The sequence below is a fragment of the Mercenaria mercenaria genome, chromosome 8, assembly GCF_021730395.1.
Source record: "Mercenaria mercenaria strain notata chromosome 8, MADL_Memer_1, whole genome shotgun sequence".
NCBI lineage: Eukaryota > Metazoa > Mollusca > Bivalvia > Venerida > Veneridae > Mercenaria > Mercenaria mercenaria.
In genome coordinates, this window is record NC_069368.1 from 19,036,193 (window position 1) to 19,057,534 (window position 21,342).

Sequence of the window (21,342 nt, forward strand, 5' to 3'; positions counted from 1 at the left end):
ATTCAAGGAAGAAAATGCATTGCGATTTATCCCGAATGACTGATAGGCTTTTTTTCACTTTAGTGCAATATGTTTATCTTCGAAAATAACTCGTAAATCTTTTTCATTTTTAGTGCGACTGTTCGAAGAATAGTCTAAGCTATTCTACTCACCATGGCGTCGGCGTCACACTATGTTTAAAGTTTTTCATGCAAGTACAAATAACTATCGTATAACAGAATACAACTTTGAAACTGTTTTTTTTTTCCTTTTCTTTTTTTAGGTCAATAACCAAACTCACTCGGTCAAGTCACATGACTCTGACATTATTTTTTACAAACTTATTTTTCCTTTTGGATATAGAAAATCCTGCAAGGTTAAAGTTTTGCGTGCAAGTACATGATAGCTATTATATAAAGGCATAATGGCTTGGAGCTTATTTTTTCTTTTTCTATGTCAATAACTAACCCTACAGGATCAGGTCAAATAACTCTGACATGTACTTTAGGCAAATTATGCCCCTTTTGGACTTAGAAAATCCAGATTAAAGTTTTGCGTGCAAAAGTACATATTATAGCTATTATTGAAAGGCATATAGATTTGAAACTTATTTTTTTCTTTTTCTAGGTCAATAACCAACCCCACAGGATCAAGTCCCATAATTCTGACATGTAGTTTGGGCAAATTATGCCCCCTTTTAGTCTTAGAAAATACTGGTTAATGTTTTGTTTTTTCTGGATTGAATCTCTATAGATATTCTAACATTTAGGGTAATATTCTTGCTTCTGGGACAACAATTCAAACATTGGCTGTCTTACAGACAGCTGTTGTTATTAATAGTTCTAATAGGGGTATCTTTAGAATTGTTGGACATATAATATGGCGTTACGTTCCCGGCGTTGAAGAGAGGCAACCTCATAACGCACATGACTGAATAACCTTTTCGCTTTATGAGTTAGACTTTACGCGTTTATGTTGCTCGTTGGGTACATTACGTTCGGTTCATTTTCGTTTTTGTCGGCGAAACGAAAACATGTAGGAAGTGAATCGGGCAAGTGACTAGCAACAATTATTTTTGCTTTTAAAGTTTCTGTATGACATTAAGGACAGACTTGGAGCGGCAGAAAGAAATGTCTGATCTGTGATGGAAATTAAGACAGACTCAGTGGATATTAAATATGAAATCGGCGACGATATTGGAAGGTGAATAGAAATCAATTTCAATTATTGATGCATTTTTTTGCAGTTTTTCCTTTTTAAAATTTAGGGTATTCAAGTGATTATCTGACAGTTTTATAATATTGTTAAGTGTGTAGACAGGAATTTATTGAAGTTTGTTTGCATCATATTTCTGAAATTCCTGGTCTTTGTCCCATTAAATTATGGAAGTGGCTATTCCTACGGTCCCGTAGGAATAGCCTCGCAGGCTATTCTTACGGCTCTCCCGTAAGAATAGTGAAAAGCCCGCAGATGTCTATTCCTACGGCAGTTTTGTATTAAAATACATTGTACTGAAGTCATTCAACTGTTATACATTTTCAACTATTCCAGAAATGACATGTGTCATAGACATGTTTAGAGTGGTCAGAGATTTGTACGGAGTGAAAATTTTGCACGTATATACACAAAACATAGATCAATAATTCTCTAACTAGTTTACTTGAAGGGCCAATACTTGCAAACACTTGGTTAGGCCAGCATATTTTTTATTTTCTGGTTTACGGGAGATTTTTAAAAAAATTTGGGTGGGGGGGGGGGGGGGGGAGACAAATAAAAATTAAAAAATGCTGGCCTTAAGTGTTTTCAATATTAATGACGTATGTATTTACATCTACATCTGTACAACCAGCAATCTTTTTCTGATTTATTTAGAAGACAAATTTCAGTCGTTTTTTGTTTTGTTTTTAGTTTTTGAAAATATCAGTTAAATAAATATTTTACAATACATTAAGATAAATTCGTTGTTTTAAGGTTGTTTGTTTATTTAAAAAGGAAAGCAATAAAATGTAACACAGGGCCCTCGTTTGCCGATTTTTGGGGCCGAAATTCGGCCCCGTTCCCCCCTCGAAATAGTATGCTTTTTTCCCCCGAAGTATAGAAAAATTCCCCCTCGAAAGAAAAAAAAATCAAGCAAAAAATCGATACCCGATAGTCTTAGGAGCGTCTCGTAACTTAATGAGCCTGATAAAGTTTTACTCCTTCCTCTTATCAGTCATTTTCTACAGTAAAACTATATCCACGATAAACACGTGTATTCAAAATAAACACACGCGGTCATGCCCTCCTGCCTTTGATCTTCTGCTAAATTCCCGCTCTTTATCATGTGGACATGCCACGCTGATTTTTCTTTATCAGCAAGTTACGTCACGGCGAGTGAACATAGGTAATGAGAATCAATGAAGTGTTAACATTAATTGATAAAGCGGTACCCGTATTGAGCCTGCATACTGTCAAAAAGGCGCCAATTATTAAATTATCGTAATTAAGCGACCAGCTGATTACCGAGATTTCTTCATGCAAACTTTAAATAAGCTCATTGTTTAATGATTGTACCTTTATATCAACCAGAAAATCCACAAATTTAAATGGATTTGGAAAGTAAAAATAAGTTTAGAATGTCCGTTTACGATTCTAATTACACCCGATGACATATGCAATTTTTCCAAAATTCACTAAAAAAACTTGACACACAATGCAATTTTTAATGAAAAGTAGCATCATTATTTGAGGAACTATCTCTGGTTTACCTTAGTGGACCAAGTTTACTGGCAAAAACAACATTTCAGAGGACATTCCAAAAGTGTACCAGTATCCGGATAGTACGTTTTTGGATACATTTTTACAGTGTTTTAGCACTTTTCTGCTAACAAACAAAAATATTGAAGAAAAACCTCATCAAATTAAAATGAATTTTGATAAAAATTTATTTACAATATCAGATTATATGACCTGAAACAGAAATTATTATTATGTTATTATGATGTAACATGTTCTTGGTTTTAGTAGCTATTAATTACTTAGTATTACTTTATAAGAAAATATAGTCAATTGTATCGATGTGTTGGGGCAGGACTCTTGTATTTTGAAAAAGGACCCTTCAAAATTTTGACCCAGGGGTCCTGGGACTCTTGGGTTTCCAGGTCTAGTGGAACCCCTGGTTTTACTGATCCGTATAATACACGCGTTTTTCAGTTCCCGGGATGCGTTTATGCAAAGTTACTTAACTTTGAAAATAAAATGTCGCATAATGCACATCATACCGTAAAAAGATCACGGATGCAACAGGGGCGAAATGCGCAAAAAAGATTTGCTTTTTAAGCAGCATGCTCTCAAAAAAACAAACTACTGTCACAGACACCACTGTTTCATCAGGACCAGACATGCACAATCAGGTAGATACGATGAAGGGAAGCCCTGCTCCGGCTGCTGCTGAGACAATGTCCGTGGATACTGCTAGTGCTACCGATAATGACGACATGTGAACCTCGCTTGGATATCACATAACTGATTTAATAAAAGAGAATAAAAGTTGCCTGTTTTTAATAGATTATGTTCTGTACAATACTTCAGATATATTCACATTAGTTTGATATCTGTAATATTCAATTGACCTTAATTTCATATCTCCAGAATGAATTCCCCCCTCCCTTGAAAACGACGCGAAATTCCCCCCTCCAAGGGCCCCGGCCCCAATCCCCCAAAATGTAGAGAGGGCCCTGTAACAAAAAGTGTCAAACTAGGTGAAATCAATAACCGCCTGCGGACTTTTCATATCTTGTAAGGGAGAGCCGTAGGTATAGACACCTGCAGGTTTTTCACCATTCTTACGGGAGAGCCGTAAGAATAGCCTGCGAGGCTATTCCTACGGGACCGTAAGAATAGCCACTTCCTTAAATTATTAGTTTACCCAGTTGGTTGTCATACAGACATAGATTTTTGAGCAAATTCCTGATAGGTGATGTCTTATTTTCATGTCCTATGACAGGTTGCATTCTTTTGCATAAACATTCTAAATAAAGGTTGTTTGAATGAATAATTGCCTTACCATACAATACCCAAGTTTAAATAATTGAATGTATGCCAACATACATGTCATTAGTTGTACATAATACATTTAACCTGATTTTACTACATTTGTCTGTATATCTAACCAAAGAAGTATAAAATACACAGAATGGCAACTGGCTGTAATCTCGCGTGAGCTCGTGTCAGAGCGTGATTCGGCGTTATCTTACTAAAAACAAACATCGGCGAGCATGGAGTTACAATTTGTACCTTTAAAACTACATTTAAAATACATGTTAGCTTCTAAAACAAAATTAGTTTAATGAGAAATGGTCTTAAGACACGAAGTACAGGGGTTTTTTGCCATCGAAAGAAGCGTGGTCATACGGTGATAATTATTTTACCGATGAATAATTGCTTTCGCATACAAAATGGCGCGTGGAGAAAGCGCCACTTCCGGTAACGAGATCTCGTTTTTCTGTCACGGGAGGTTGGCGAGATTTGCTCTATATGCCTTTCAAGTTGCCAATCTATTTATTTTTATAGCTCTTTGATCTAACACTTTTAACTGTTTTCATTCACACTCTCTCACTTTGGCGTCCCACTGTCAATACTTTTGTAAAAGTCTTTCTCTTGCACTGAATGAGCATCTGTTAATAATACCCAAAAGGGGTAGGGTATTTAAACAGTATTTGGAGAAAGACAGATCTACTGGTACTGATGATAATCTCGAACAGATGATTAAGGCGGCCACCTTCGAATTATTCGATTGCAATCGGTTATTTATACAATTGAACACACCATCTAATAGCAACCACTTACAACACCAACTGGTGTAAACAAGAACAAAATTGGTAAATAAATGACTTACATTTATCAGTTTAAAAAATATTTATCCAAAATTACTGGGGAAGAGGATGTTTATTGGGGTGTGCGCATGCTCACTGTCAACACATGAAGTCCTGACATTGGGTCACTTTTCATTACTTTATCAGGAATGAATGTTGCAGCATTTTTGGGTAAGTTTCAATATAACACTATGGAGAAATTTTTTAAAACGATAAAGTGGTTGAATTAAACATCAGTCAATGTTCGTACAGTCCCCATTTTACATACCCCTTTCAGGGCCTCACTTCGTGCGAGTTTGCTTACTGAATATAAATTTAAATTATGTCAATTTTTTAGCAAATGTTAAACTTTATTTTGATACCAACCATGATAACATTTTGCAGAAATAAAAAAGTAACAGGCAAAAAACCTCATATTCTGTCCGAGTTTATCTTCAGTACCAGTATAGGTGTATATAAATGCGCAACTTGATATGAATCTAAAATAATTGACAAAAAAGCTTTTTGGTCAATCCAGTCACAAAGAAAACAAATGAAATAAAAAACAGTAAAAATGTTAATGTCCACTGATCACATGTACCTCCATTTGATACAGTCTTTAGAAGCACTGAAAATCGGAGTTTAAAGAGTTTTCAGTGCAGCTTATCCGTCAGATGTCCATTTTACAGGAAGTCACCATTTTAATAATAATTTTTATGATGACGTAATGCAAAGTCACAATACTAAAGTATCATTTTAAATCTATTTAAAAGCATTTAAACAGTATAATTTTTGGCGATGTGTTACATATTGAAAGATAGTTAAAATTTATAATTACTACAATCAGTACATGTTTTGGCATAGTTTTTTTAGCTCACCTGTCACAAAGTGACAAGGTGAGCTTTTGTGATCGCGCGGTGTCCGTCGTCTGTCAGTGCGTCCGTGCGTGCGTCCGTAAACTTTTGCTTGTGACCACTCTAGAGGTCACATTTTTCATGGGATCTTTATGAAAGTTGGTCAGAATGTTCATCTTGATGATATCTAGGTCAAGGTCGAAACTGGGTCATGTGCCTTCAAAAACTAGGTCAGTAGGTCTAAAAATAGAAAAACCTTGTGACCTCTCTAGAGGCCATATATTTCACAAGATCTTCATGAAAATTGGTCAGAATGTTCACCTTGATGATATCTAGGTCATGTTCGAAACTGGGTCACGTGCCATCAAAAACTAGGTCAGTAGGTCTAAAAATAGAAAAACCTTGTGACCTCTCTAGAGGCCATATATTTCACAAGATCTTCATGAAAATTGGTCAGAACGTTCACCTTGATGATATCTAGGTCAAGTTCGAAACTGGGTCACGTGCCATTTAAAACTAGGTCAGTAGGTCAAATAATAGAAAAACCTTGTGACCTCTCTAAAGGCCATATTTTTCAGGGGATCTGTATGAAAGTTGGTCTGAATGTTCATCTTGATGATATCTAGGTCAAGATCGAAACTGGGTCACGTGCGGTCAAAAACTAGGTCAGTAGGTCTAAAAATAGAAAAACCTTGTGACCTCTCTAGAGGCCATATATTTCACAAGATCTTCATGAAAATTGGTCAGAATGTTCACCTTGATGATATCTAGGTCAAGATCGAAACTGGGTCACGTGCCATCAAAAACTAGGTCAGTAGGTCAAATAATAGAAAAACCTTGTGACCTCTCTAGAGGCCATATTTTTTATGGGATCTGTATGAAAGTTGGTCTGAATGTTCATCTTGATGATATCTAGGTCAAGTTTGAAAGTGGGTCAAGTGCCATCAAAAACTAGGTCAGTAGGTCAAACAATAGAAAAACCTTGTGACCTCTCTAAAGGCCATATTTTTCATGGGATCTGTATGAAAATTGGTCTGAATGTTCATCTTGATGATATCTAGGTCTAGTTCGAAACGGGGTCATGTGCGGTCAAAAACTAGGTCAGTAGGTCTAAAAATAGAAAAACCTTGTGACCTCTCTAGAGGCCATACTTGTGAATGGATCTCCATAAAAATTGGTCAGAATGTTCACCTTGATGATATCTAGGCCAAATTTGAAACTGGGTCATGGCCTTCAAAAACTAGGTCAGTAGGTCAAATAATAAAAAAAAAAACTTGTGACCTCTCTAGAGGTCATACTTTTCATGGGATCTGTATGAAAGTTGGTCTGAATATTCATCTTGATGATATCTAGGTCAAGTTCGAAACTGGGTCAACTGCGTTCAAAAACTAGGTCAGTAGGTCTAAAATTATTAAAATCTTTTGACCTCTCTAGAGGCCACATTTTTCAATGGATCTTCATGAAAATTGATCTGAATGTTCACCTTGATGATATCTAGGTCAAGTTCGAAACTGGGTCACGTGCGGTCAAAAACAAAGCCAGTAGGTATAAAAATAGAAAAACCTTGTGACCTCTCTAGAGGCCATATATTTCATGAGATCTTCATGAAAATTGGTCAGAATGTTCACCTTGATGATATCTAGGTCAAGATCGAAACTGGGTCACGTGCCATCAAAAACTAGGTCAGTAGGTCAAATAATAGAAAAACCTTACGACCTCTCTAGAGACCATATTTTTCAATGGATCTTCATGAAAATTGGTCAGAATTTTTATCTTGATAATATCTAGGTCAAGTTCAAAACTGGGTCACATGAGCTCAAAAACTAGGTCACTATGTCAGATAATAGAAAGAACGACGTCATACTCAAAACTGGGTCATGTGGGAAGAGGTGAGCGATTCAGGACCATCATGGTCCTCTTGTTTATGTATGTTTTCAACAAAAAAATAATAAAAGGAACTATCAGTGTTACTACAATTTGCTGGTGAAAATAACTTTAGAAATTAGGCACAGGCATATGATAATAAGGGAATATTAATATATCTATATCTGTAAAATGGTTCAACTTCGAACATCAAATATTAATAAAATTCATTAGCACATGTAAACAGTTTAAAACAAAAACTCTTGTGTTTTTCAGGGTAATAAAATGTCAGACTTAATCATATTTTTACTGTACTGACATAAATCTTCCTATGTCATTGTTATACTGATTCTGATTGCAAATATAAGTTATCTTGAATTATCTTCCTTTTTTCACTTAATATTGTTTTACTTGAAAATTCTATGAAAATTGCTGAAAATAAATTTCAAAACCACTTAACAAGAGTAAGCTATATAATATTAACCGATTAGAAAATCTGTACCACCATTGAATCACCAAATGTTTATTTGACATTTACTTTTATCAGACAGATTACAAAAAATATTAGCTCAGTTTTAAAATACATGATAATTTGGTTCCCTGTTGCCTATTGTAATAAGGAGTCCCTTGTTACATTATGAAGCTTTTGAATAGTACTTGACATGATTCAAACCAGTGATTTCCAAGATGGAACACTAACCTTGTTACACGTAGCATAATATAATGACACACGGTAGAGTTCTTCACTAAACTGTTTTGTCAGCAGTCTTTAGATATGTGATAGACGTGTAGAGATGTGTGTGGAAGTGTTGACTTTACCCCAAAAGTGTCTTCTTTCCTTTGAAAAAGCTTTAATCAGTGTTTTTGGGGGTATGAATCAATTAAGATATAGCTCTAGTCTGGAGCAATGATATATTTCTATCTTCTTCCCAGCTCTAGTTTACCTGAAAACTTGTCATTCACAAATACATTTTTTTTTAAAAATTGTGTGAAACACATTTCTTCAAGACACCCCAAAACATCTCTGAAGGGAAAAATCAATCCCAAGAAAAGTTAGAAACTCACTTCAAGAAGAGTGGAAAAAGAAAAAAAAACTAGAATACGATTAAGAAAAATATCAGGGAGATCTTGTGCTATCTATCTCTTCTAAGTATCCACTTGAACATAGATAAATGCTGCTTTTATCTTAAACATTTGGTTTACATTTACTTTCTACACTGGCAGATGGTAAAATTAATGGCATTTCCATCATTTCCTGCAAATACTCAGTTCTTAAAATAAATCATGTTTAATAAACTTCTTTAAATAAATCTGCCACTGAAAAATAGACTGTTTATATATTTTAGAAAAAAATGTGCTCAAGATCAGAATGATTTGATCAATTTTCTGTAAACCAGACATGGAATATTGATTTAAATACAAGATCACAGGCTGAAACTATAAATTCTGATAAAATTTGTTCCAAGTTAACTTTGAAATAATGGTACATGTAGCCCGGTAAAGATGCAACTCCTGGGTGTCCAGAACCAGTGCTTATGTCAGCACATTAGGAGAGGTACCAGTACAGTTTCATTTTGGAACTATCACATAGTATTATGTTAGTATAAAATTATTCCCTTTAAATTATCACTTGGGGTCTGTTTAGCTTTTTTTTGATGATATCTGTCGAGATGACAAACTTTTCCTCCTTTCAGTTACATCAGGGATTAAACATACAGTTGGGTATGAATAGTTTAATTTCTCAAGATTGGTCATTGCAAATTTCTTCTTATTTAATGGAGCAGTATTCATTAAAATACTGGATTTACAGTTTTATTTAGAAACAAAATAAACTACTTCTTAAACAGGTGAAAACACATATTTGGAAAGAGAATTTTTTCCAACTTAAGATAATTATCAAGTGGGATCAATGCAGTATAAAAATGCATTTCCGCTGCTGCTTTATGAAATGTAAATATAGCACAGTAGCCACGCGACTGCTAACAGTTTGTTTTATGAATGGTACAGTGCAACCCGTTTAGAGTGATCGCCTGTGCGAAGGCTGAAATAGTTTTGTTCTACAGAGGTTTTTGCTCTTTGTTACAGTACAACCTCTTTAGATTGAACATCCCAGGAAAAATTGAAATATATTTGTTGTACAGAGGTTTTTGCTCTGGAGAGGTTCATTTATTAAGAATTTTGTGCAGTAGGATTGAAAATATAAATTTGTCTTTATTGGGAGATGGTGTTTGTTTCGTAGAGTTTAGACTGTTATTTATTGCATTTTCATCTACCGGTAGCTAGGGAAAGTAACTGCCTTTTTAAGGAGGTGTCTGCTCTTCACAGGTTTATCTTGTTATTCACATGTTTATATTGTATAACAGTTGATTACAGCTTTTTGCGACTTGTACTTTTATTCTTGGCATACATTGGCATATTAATTTATTTCATTCTGCAAGTCATAAATTCTCGCAAAGAAGAACATTGATTATATATAAAATTGATATTCTCGCAAGCATACATAATACATATTTGCTACAAAATACAGGTCTTCAACAAAAGAATAAAACAACCAGAAATGCGCATATAAACAAAATAATGAATAATAATTCTTCTCTTTCAGTAAACTTATTGCATACGAATGTATTGCAAAAAACTACAACCAATTTTCTTGTTCTAATAGAAATACCATTATTTACCTGCTCACTAAGGTGGGACATTTCTGGTAATGACATACCGTATACTCCAGTATAAATGCCCTCATCAAAATAAATATACTTTTCCTCTATTAGCCCGCCCGCTTAGCTCAGTAGAGAATAGTGCAGATCTACAGATTGTCAGTCCCTGCGCGAGGTGTATGTTCTCCGTGACAATTTAATAAAAGACATTGTGTCTGAAATCATTTTTCCTCCGCTGCTGATTTATATGGGGAAGTTGGCAATTATTTGTGGAAATAAAGGTTTGTACTGGTACAGAATCTAGGAACACTGCTTAGGTGACCTGCCTGCCATTACGTAACTGAAATACTGTTGAAAAATTGCGCTAAACCCAAAACAAACAAACAAAGACAAACTTTCCCTCTTTTTACCCAAAAATAAAATCATAATTTTGTATCATAATGGACTTGTAACTTCAAATTCTGAGAAATTAAAAATGCTGTTTCAAATTAAAATGACAGCTTCTTTTACAAATGGTACTCTACTTCTCTAAGTTCTCCCTTACAAACCGTATTCCCCATCCCAATGGCTTGAAGAATAGCTGCTCAGTGTTAGCGTAAGTGGATTCATTTTTGCGTTTTTTTGCTCCAGGAGAGAGATGTGCATCTGGCTCATGTATGTGTTACCTAATTACAAGAGTCATTTAGTGGCTGCACCATGTGAGGATTACTCACTCACTGCAGAGCTGAAGGAATGACAGGGAATCATGCTAGAAATCTAGATTATTTATCATCTTTTGTATGGCTCTATGTTTGATCAGTTTTCTAGGCAGTTTCGTAAGTGTTTCTTCATTTTCTAAGACATGCACAGGTGTGTGCTACAGATGAAAACTGTCGGCATTTTAATGCCCCTAAAAGTGCGGCATTATCCAGGCATGTAGTAGTCACACTATCTGTTTGTTGGTTAGTTCTTTCATTAAAATATGTTAGTCCGAAATAAGCTTGACTGTTTAAAATTTTTAAAATGTGGGAGATTTTTTGTCACCCTCATGTTGGTGTCAGTAATGTTACAAAAGTTTTGCATGTATAAAAGGTACTAGACTTAATGCTTTCGATTCGGCATCATGAGATTACCTCACAGGACAGGTTTTATGATGCCCCTGTTTTTTTAATGAAGAAATTATCGGTAAAGTTTTACATATAAGCAGGTTTCTCAAAAGCCACTTTGCCAAATGCTTTCAAATTCAATTTTGGCATGAGGTGACCTCACATGTCAGGTTAGATAACTCTAGCTTCTATTTTTTATCAAAATATGCCCCTTTTTAACTAAGAAATTTGTTTAAAAGTGTTGCATGAAGTTTGTAAAGAATTACTGGCCCAAAATGTTAGCAGATTCCCCACACATCTTTTGCATCATGGGATGACCTCATATGACAAGTTTCATAACTCTTCCTTACATTTTGGCAAAATTCTGTTCTTTTTTCAGTTTAGAAAATTTTGTTAAAGCTTTTGTATGTAAGCTAGTATAAAGTGGAGGGCCTTCAGATAATTTTTGGAAAATGGCATTTTAATGAAACGGGGCCTAAAGAGGCCGAACTTTGGGGGCTTCCCAACTTTACTCATTATTTTCTAATTTGTATAGTCTTAAATTTTTTTTTATACATATACAGTGTAAACTGGGAAATTTTCTCTGCCACAAATGAGAAAATAGTCTGGCTACCAACTAGATAATCTTTTTAATATCTTTAACAATATTGTTCTAAATTTTTACTTTCAATTAAACAGCAGTGTTCCTCCTATGTTTTGAGAAGAAAAGGGGAATAATTATGAAAGATTTGAATAAGCCTCAGAAGTTATCTCTTACGAACAAAACATAGGGTCTGAATACAGAATAGGGAAAAAAGACCTTGGGAAGTGGCCAGATATCGAGGGATGATAGTCCTGAATATAGAATAAGCTGATGCGTGTAAAGAGAATTAACAGAATCAAAGAACACTTTGTACATGTATGTTATATATAATTGGAATAAAAATGCTGTATAAAAAGTTTATAGGAACAAATATCATAGGAAGAGGAAGTACGAAAGAGATGATTGGAAGTAACGGTCAAGAAAATCAAAGTTAATAGATGGAAAAAGATATATCTGTTGCTGGTAGTCAATCCTGGGGAAGCCGGAGATTCAAAGGAGAAAAGTGTAAATTCTTAATTGTTATTGACAAGGCCTGCTGGTAACCTGCATGATGATTTAGGGAATATTTCATTGTCTGGCTTAGCTGTTTAGTAGCTATATGGGGAATAAAGAATAAATGGTTGTCAATGTAACATGCACAGTATGTTGATGCATGATGTTAAAAAAAAACATACTAAAATGATGCACACTAATTATGAAACATAGTAACAGTAATTTCATGTAAATATCTCTGTTAATTCATGCAGTCGTCACAAAATATCTCTGTTAATTCTTACAGTCGTCACAACTTGTGATTCTTTGGAAAGGACTCAAAATCGTGGAGAAAAACCTAGTTTCAGTTACGCAATGTTTAACCGAAATCCAGTGCAGGGTAGAGAATTTTCTGGAATTTTCACACGTTTTGATTCTTACTTTTCTATGTATGCCCTGGAATGCATGAAAATGTTGTTCTGTCATTTAGATTACAAAAGTATGTAAGATGGATGCAGAAGCTCTATGTATATGAAAATATATGAGCATCAAAGCTCAGTCATATCCAGTTCTAATCTACCTAAAGTCATAAGTTATCATTTCCTAAATATTTACAGAAATTGTTCCAAAATGATACATTTCTCTAGGCTCGCATCCATTCATGTGAACAGTCAAGAATACATTTTTCTAACTACTACCCTGATGTTTGTTTGTTTTTAAGCATATTTATAGTTGCCACCAATAACCCATATGGGCGACTCCCCCAGAATATTAGTACATGGTAATGATAGTGGGAGGATAGTGCTAGATACAAGAGACATTCCAATTCCAGAACCCTTGTTCTATAGCATGTTAGGTGTTAAGTGCCCATACACGTATGGAAAATTGAGACTTTTATACACATTAAAATGCTAGTCCCAAATATGGCATGCTAGTCCATTAATCATAACAGTAGCCATGGGAGCTATGTAGCCATAACCCTAGACATTTATTGAGCTGTATGTTGAAATACGCACTGACCCCAGCATTCTGTAGAGGCCTGCCCGCTTAGCCAGTAGGTAGAGCGTTTGGTTTATGGATCGCGGGGTCGTGAATTCGAAACCATTGGGCTGGGCGTATGTTCCCCGTGACTGTTTGATAAACAACATTGTGTCTGAAATCATTAGTACTCCACCTCTGATTCATGTGAGGAAGTTGGCAGTTACTTGCGGAGAACAAGTTTGTACTGGTACAGAATCCAGGAACACTGGTTAGGTTAACTGCCCGCCGTTACATGACTGAAATACTGTTGAAAAACGGCGTTAAACCCAAAACAAATAAACAAAAAGCATTCTGTAGAAAGTAACAGAGATTTTCATCATGGAATTTTACTAAAGTTAAAAATAAAACAACCATTCATAAAATCTCAACAAAAAGCTTCAGTAGAACTATAAACTGTATGAATTCCTTGCATTTTTGCTTATTTTAAGGTTCAGGTTAAGTGTTCTTTAATGCTTCTTATGTAGATATAATTTTTTACATACATAATTCATACTAAGTAGGCAAAGCTTTTTAGAGAGGTGTCTGTGTTTAAATGTATTATGGAGCATAAGTCAGTTGGATACAAAATTGAATAGAACAGAATATATTTTATTTAGAAGTTATGGGTCAGTCATTGACATATAAATCAAATGTTAATGCAACAATATGATAATAAAACTGGGTACAAAATCAGCCTACCGAAATAGATGATGCATCAATATAATTGCTATTAATGACAGGCCATAGATCATAGCAACAGGACTTAGTACAGTAACTGTGAAATAATTAATATTTTGTAGGGGACTAATCTTCGTGGATTCCAGGGTTTCGATAATCTATTAAATTAGTCCTCCATCCCCACACCAAAAAACAAACAGACAATGCCCATTTCCTTTTATCTTCAGAAATTCACATCCTCACAAAACAGCTGTTCTGGGAAAGAACACATTTTTTTTTTTTACACACAAAATCATGTACACAATAATATATGATGTAGATTGTTATTTAGTATATTTTCACCTTCTTCAAAAGAAAATTTTTGACATATTGTTTTAAGTCGCACAATCCAGTTTTTGGTCATACTGCAAATTTCAGCTTTTGCTGGTAGAGGAAGACCCGAGTTGCCCATCAGTGTGTTATTATAGGCACAGGTCCCTGGATGGAATCGCCTACATTCTGTAAGCCAGCTAAATATTCTGTTTATCCAGCTAAACTGCCTCTAGCATGAAAGCATTCTATCCCGCAAGCAAGATTTTGAACCTGCAGTGCTGCTGGCAAGTGCTTCGAAGTCAGCAACCTTATCTACTTGACCGAGAGGTTCCCCCATTCCCTCCTCTCTTCCAAGCCCTTTCCCAGAAAAATTTCAAGGTAACCACATGATAGATAATTAATTTTAGATTTCATAGATTGACCTTGTCCACTTTGCTCAATAGGGAGAACACAGATCTATGGATTGCGGGGTCTTGAGTTTGATCCCTTGGCTGGCGTATGTTCTTTGTAACATCTGATTAAGAGATAGTGTCTGAAATCATTTGTCCTCCACCTCTGATTCATGTGAGAAAGTTATTGGTTATTTGTGGAGAACAGGTTTGTACTGGTAACGAATCCAGAAACACTTGTTAGGTAACAAAAAATGCAGAAACTGGCAAGAATGTAAGCCTTTCTAGATTCAACAAAGGAATATAATAATATCATTAGAAAATTTGAAATTGTAATCAAATTCATCTTTTTAGAACATTGATAAATACAGACAAAGATCTCCCTGAATAAAGCTCAATTTTCAGGAGAACTTGATGAAATAAGGTTTCCAGTTAAAGATGACAGGACATGTGTTTTCTCTCATAACACAGAACAGCTGGGTGGATTAGCTTAATCCTAATTGAAGTATCGCTGGCGGATAAATAGCAGATCTACCTGTGATGATTAGGGTTATATCAGCAATAAACACCAGTAATAAACACAGTGTAATATCTTGTTAAGATGATTAATTATGAATCATAAGGTTATTGTCATTAATTAACAGGTCTAGCCACCTCCAAACAATAGGATTATAATGGTATCAAAGTGGCCTGTGCTCTAATGAACTTGGCTATATATTTGAAGACTAAAAGTTAGCCAAAAGGGAGGGTGTATATGAGATACTGCCCACCAAAGGGGAGTGTATGGGATAGTGGGAAGAGGGTGGGGGTCAGTTATTACTTAAATTTAGCTAAAGTGGGGAATGTTTGTTTATGGTGATAAGGGTTCAGTTATGTCTAAGGTAACTGTTGAGAACTTCCTGTTGATTATTTGTCTTGGGTTTTTCAACAGCATTTCAGTTATATAACAGCAAGCATTTAACCTAACCAGTGTTCCTGGATTTTGTACCAGTACAAACCTGTTCTTCGCAAGTAACTGCAAATTCCCCATATGAATCAGAGTTGGAGGACGAATGATTAGAGACAGGCACAATGTCTTTCACCAAATTGTCACGACTGCAGCTTTGGATCAAACTCACAACCCAGTGATTCGTATATCTGCGCTCTCTAAACAGCATAGCGGGCGTGCTACTGCTGTTGATTATGGAGTATGTCTTAAGAGTGAATTGTGAAGTCACAATGATTGTCTACCATTAATTTGTTGGAAAATGACATCAGTAACAAAATGCATTCCAAGATTCAAAATAAGTTGCATTAAACTAAAAGATTATAAATTAAACATTATATCAGCAGTTTTGTTCTTTTTTTGCCATGTCATTTAATAGCATAAAATCTGTATGTTTTACAGTTATAAACAATGTTTCATTGTTTTTCAGAATTGTTTATCAGTTTTTCAGATGAATTATTATTGCCTGTACTTTAATTAAATGGGTATAAATTGCTTGTTAGAAATAAACAAGAAGTTTAGGAGGAATCTTGAAATAAAACTATTTTTCCCAATTTTCTGAAGTATAAGAAAATTGGGTACAAAATATTGAATTATTTCAGGATTGTTATATGTTTTAAATAGAGGTTAAAAGCTCCAGAATGAAAATTCCCTTTCATGAGGTGAGAAAACACCTGACGTTGGACTTTTGTGTCCATTTAAATTGGAATGGGGTGCAGATCAATCTATTTTTTCCTTTCTTGCATTGTGTAATGTGTACAATACAAAAGGTTGGACCTTTCGACTTCTGAAATTCACCAATGTTATAAAGAAGTTAAGGACTGACTGACTGAGTTATAGGCCTTCCATCTCCAGTTTGTTCTAGTTTTCATTATTTTAATCTTCTCACAAATAATTCTGTATAATTCTCAGGCAATGAAATGTTACCATTCTGCTGTAACTCTTATCAGCATGTGAAAATATGCTCTAAATTCTAAAAATTTGAATTTTGATTTTTTTTTGTGGAAGCGCAAGGCCAAATGGATTGCTTTGAAATTTTCTTTGAAACCAATATTTCAGTAATGGGAATTTTATTTTAGTCAGTGAAACTACTGCTTTAGACTAGATTGAAAGCTTTTTTGTTGTTGTTTAGTTTAAAGTTACTGTGATACAGGTTAGATCAAGTGGTTACTTCTTTTTATGCCCCCAAAGGGAGGCATATTAGTTATCAACTGTCCATCCGTTAGTTCGTTCGTTCGTCACAATGTTAACTTTTTGCATGAAGGCACTTTACTCGTGAACCACTGCACCCAGGACCTTCAAACTTCACATGCTGTTAGTACTTATTTAGTACACGACCCCTACTGACTTTGGGGTCACCAGGTAAAAGGTCAAGGTCACAGGGGCCAATGTTAACTTTTTGCATGAAGGCACTTTACTCGTGAACCACTGCACCCAGGACCTTCAAACTTCACATCCTGATAGTACTTATTGAGTACACGACCGCTATTGACTTTGGGGTCACCAGGTCAAAGGTCAAGGCGCTGCGGGGGCATTTGTCACCATTAGTGACAGCTCTTGTTTCCTCCAAGCTTCAGCATTGTAGGATGACCATAGATGCTCTTCTTGGCATTATTTAAAACACAGGTTGCTATATTTCATATCCATCCAGAGAGCTTCCTCACAGATCTTTGACGGTGTTATTTTAAAACATTAACATGCAAAAAAGCAAATGACATCAAAAGTGCTGTACAGTATAACGTTTTTTGTTGCTTTAAAAGATTTGAATTTATATTATAAATTCCAAAGGTAAGAAAATTGGATTTTAAAGCTTACTTTGAAACTTGGGTGAAGTGTTTACCTCATCAAGACGATGTGCAGAACTCGTGAGTTGGCTCAAGGTCAAGGTCACAACTCAAGGTCAAAGGTTTAAGCCTTCCATTTTTTGTTTGCTCTGTATCTTCTTAACCCCTTGAAGAATTTTCATGAAACTTGGGTTAAATGATCACCTCATCAAGCCGATGTGCAGAATTCATGAGTCAGCCATTTGGCTGAAGCTCACGGTCACTACTCAAGGTTAAAGGTTTGAGCCTTCCGTTTTGTGTCAGATCAACCCGTTCACTATCCATAACAGCAGCGGGGGATATAGCTGTCTTTCAGACTGCCGTGTGTTTTTTTAGCTCACCTGAGCACGAAGTGCTCAAAGGTGAGCTTTAGTGATCACCCTGTGTCCGGCGTCCGTCGTCGTCCGTCCGTCCGTCCGTCCGTCCGTCCGTCGTCAACAATTTGACTGTTAACACTCTAGAGGTCACATTTTTGACCCAATCTTAATGAAACTTGGTCAGAATGTTACCCTCAATAAAATCTTGGACGAGTTCGATATTGGGTCATCTGGGATCAAAAACTAGGTCATCAGGTCAAATCAAAGGAAAAGCTTGTTAACACTCTAGAGGTCACATTTTTGGCCCAATCTTAATGAAACTTGGTCAGAATGTTACCCTCAATAAAATCTTGGACGAGTTCCATATTGGATCATCTGGGATCAAAAACTAGGTCATCAGGTCAGATCAAAGGAAAAGCTTGTTAACACTCTAGAGGTCACATTTTTGGCCCAATCTTAATGAAACTTGGTCAGAATGTTACCCTCAATAAAATCTTGGACGAGTTCGATATTGGGTCATCTGGGGTCAAAAACTAGGTCATAAGGTCAAATCAACGGAAAAGCTTGTTAACACTCTAGAGGTCACAATTTTGGCCCAATCTTAATGAAACTTGGTCAGGATGTTACCCTCAATAAAATTTTGGACGAGTTGGATATTGGGTCATCTGGGGTCAAAAACTAGGTCACCAGGTCAAATCAAAGGAAAAGCTTGTTAACACTCTAGAGGTCACATTTTTGGCCCAGTCTTAATGAAACTTGGTCAGAATGTTACCCTTAATAAAATCTTGGACGAGTTCGATATTTGGTTATCTGGGTTCATAAACTAGGTCACCAGGTCAAATCAAAGGAAAAGCTTGTTAACACTGTAGAAGCCGCATTTATGACTGTATCTTCATGAAACTTGGTCAGATTGTTAATATTGATGATCTTAAAGTCCAGTTTGAATCTGGGTCATGTAGGATAAAAAACTAGGTCACCAAGCCAAATCAAATGAAAAGCTAGTTTACACTGTAGAGGCCACATTTATGACCATATCTTAATGAAACTTGGTCAAAATGTTAATCTTGATGATCTATAGCTCAATTTCAAATCTGGGTTAGGTGGGGTCAAAAACTAGGTCACTAGGTCATATCAAAGGAAAAGCTTGTTAACACTCTAGAGGCCACATTTATGACTATATCTTCATGAAACTTAGTCAGAATGTTAAACTTGATGATCTTTAGGACAAATTTGAATCTGCGTCATGTCGGGTCAAAAACTAGGTCACCAGGTCAAATCAAAGGAAAAGCTAATTAACACTGTAGAGGCCACATTTATGACCATATCTTAATGAAACTTGGTCAGAATGTTAATCTTGATGATCTTTAGGTCAAGTTTAAATCTGGGTCAGATGGAGTCAAAAACTAGGTCACTAGGTCATATCAAAGGAAAAGCTTGTTAACACTCTAGAGGCCACATTTATGACTGTATCTTCATGAAACTTAGTCAGAATGTTAAACTTGATGGTCTTTAGGTCAAGTTCGAATCTGGGTCATGTCGGGTCAAAAACTAGGTCACGGGGTCAAATAAAAGGAATAGCTAGTTAACACTTTAGAGGCCACATTTATGACCATATCTTAATGAAACTTGGTCAGAATGTTAATCTTGATGATCTATAGGTCAAGTTTAAATCTGGGTCAGGTGTGTTAAAAAACTAGGTCACTAGGTCAAATCAAAGGAAAAGCTTGTTAACACCCTAGAGGCCACATTTATGACTGTATCTTCTTGAAACTTAATCAGAATGTTAATCTTGGTGATCTTTAGGTCAAGTTTAAATCTGGGTCATGTGGGGGCAAAAACTAGGTCACCTGGTCAAATCAAAGGAAAAGCTAGTTAACACTTTAGAGGCTACATTTATGACCATATCTTAATGAAACTTGGTCAGAATGTTGATCTTGATGATCTTTAGGTCAATAGGTCAGGTGAGCGATACAGGGCCTTCATGGCCCTCTTGTTTTATAGAGAATGCGAGATGATAAAAAATGTGAGAAAGGGTCTTTGTGACATAGACATTTGTGACAGCCTTCTTGGATTGTTATGGAAAGCTGTGTGTTCTTATGTGCTACATTGACAGCCAAATGATAACAAAAAAATAAACAAAAAATTATGTGGAAATTGCCTATTGGTAATGCGGGTCCCATACCATAAGGTATTACACCCATAATAATAATTGGTATTTTACACAATCTTTGTAATAATGCTATTTAGACATTCTGCAGTTTTTATGGAAAGCCATACATTTGTTGAGCTGACAGGTTTGCTGACTGTTCGACTGATGCTTTGGAAAAAAAGACAGGTTAATTGAAAGGGGCAGAATATTGAGGCAACTATTAGATTACATTTAATCATCTTTGATTATTTATCATTAAAAGTGATTTATTATAGGGATGAACTTATTTTCTCTGCTGTTTTTCTGGAGCTTTTTCTTTATCTGTGCCACATTGTTTATTACATTCAAACTTGTCATGCATCAGCCATTCATATCACTGTTACCCTGCTACATTTCTATAATGAACTTATCCAGTTTTCAATTTGGACAGTACCATTAACTGTTAAAAGGGGTGCTAACCAAAAATACAGTTACTGATTAGCGAACAGTGCAGACCATGATCAGACTGCACAGATGTGCAGGCTGATCATGATCACATTGGTCGCAAAAGCAGAATCAGTCATGTTCAGTATGATAAGGGTGAATTAATTACCAGATTTAGATGAAATTGTTAGTGTAGTTTAGCAGTATATCACAAAACAACAGAAATTATTAGTAAAGGAACAACTCGGCGATATATGACCATTTTGTGTCGATTCGCCGTAAAACCCAACTCACTCACTCACATCTTGACAAACAACTTATTTGTCCAATACATGTTTTACTATTCTGTCCCATAGAATTGGATACTTAAAATATTCTAAAGGAGTTGTCCCCCTTTAAACTAGAATTCCATTTGTAAAGAAATAAATGTAAACAATTATAAAAAATGATGTTTTACCTAGTTATGTTAAGTTTAAGGTAATCACGTACACACAATAATGAAACTTATTTCTGAGTTATCATAGGCCAAAAACAAGAGGGGGTGAGGGAGGGGATTTGGAGTATCATGCAAGATGAATGGAATGATTATTCTTTTGATACTGTAAAATCATTTAATTTTGTGGGCATGAGATTTTGTGGTTTTGGTCAGAATCGCAATTTCGTGGGGATACAAATTCGTGGATTTAAACATTTGAACATAAAATGAATGGGAATTTTACTTGTTCGTTAAGATTAAATTTCGTGGATTGACTCAACCACGAAATTCACGAAAATTAGCCCCCCCATGAGTATTAATACAAATTACTGATAATATATTTATATATATTGCATTCAGATACAATCATGTAAAATTGTTTTTATCTCTTATGGTGTATTACTCTGTGATAATTTTTCGTTTTCTGTAGGAGGTAACCAAGCTTCC

General features: G+C 35.4%; 1 protein-coding gene across 2 annotated transcripts in view; it reads left to right on the plus strand.

Annotated features, from left to right (window-relative positions):
* Positions 1-971: 971 nt before the first annotated feature.
* Positions 972-21,342, plus strand: part of LOC123522929 (death-associated protein kinase 1-like) — a 125,682-nt gene continuing 105,311 nt past the window's right edge. For both annotated transcript variants that reach the window (XM_045300462.2, XM_053549485.1), the window contains exon 1: positions 972-1,182. In XM_045300462.2, the coding sequence (XP_045156397.2) occupies positions 1,124-1,182 (59 nt within the window). In that variant the 5' untranslated portion in view covers positions 972-1,123. The remainder of the gene's footprint in view (positions 1,183-21,342) is intronic.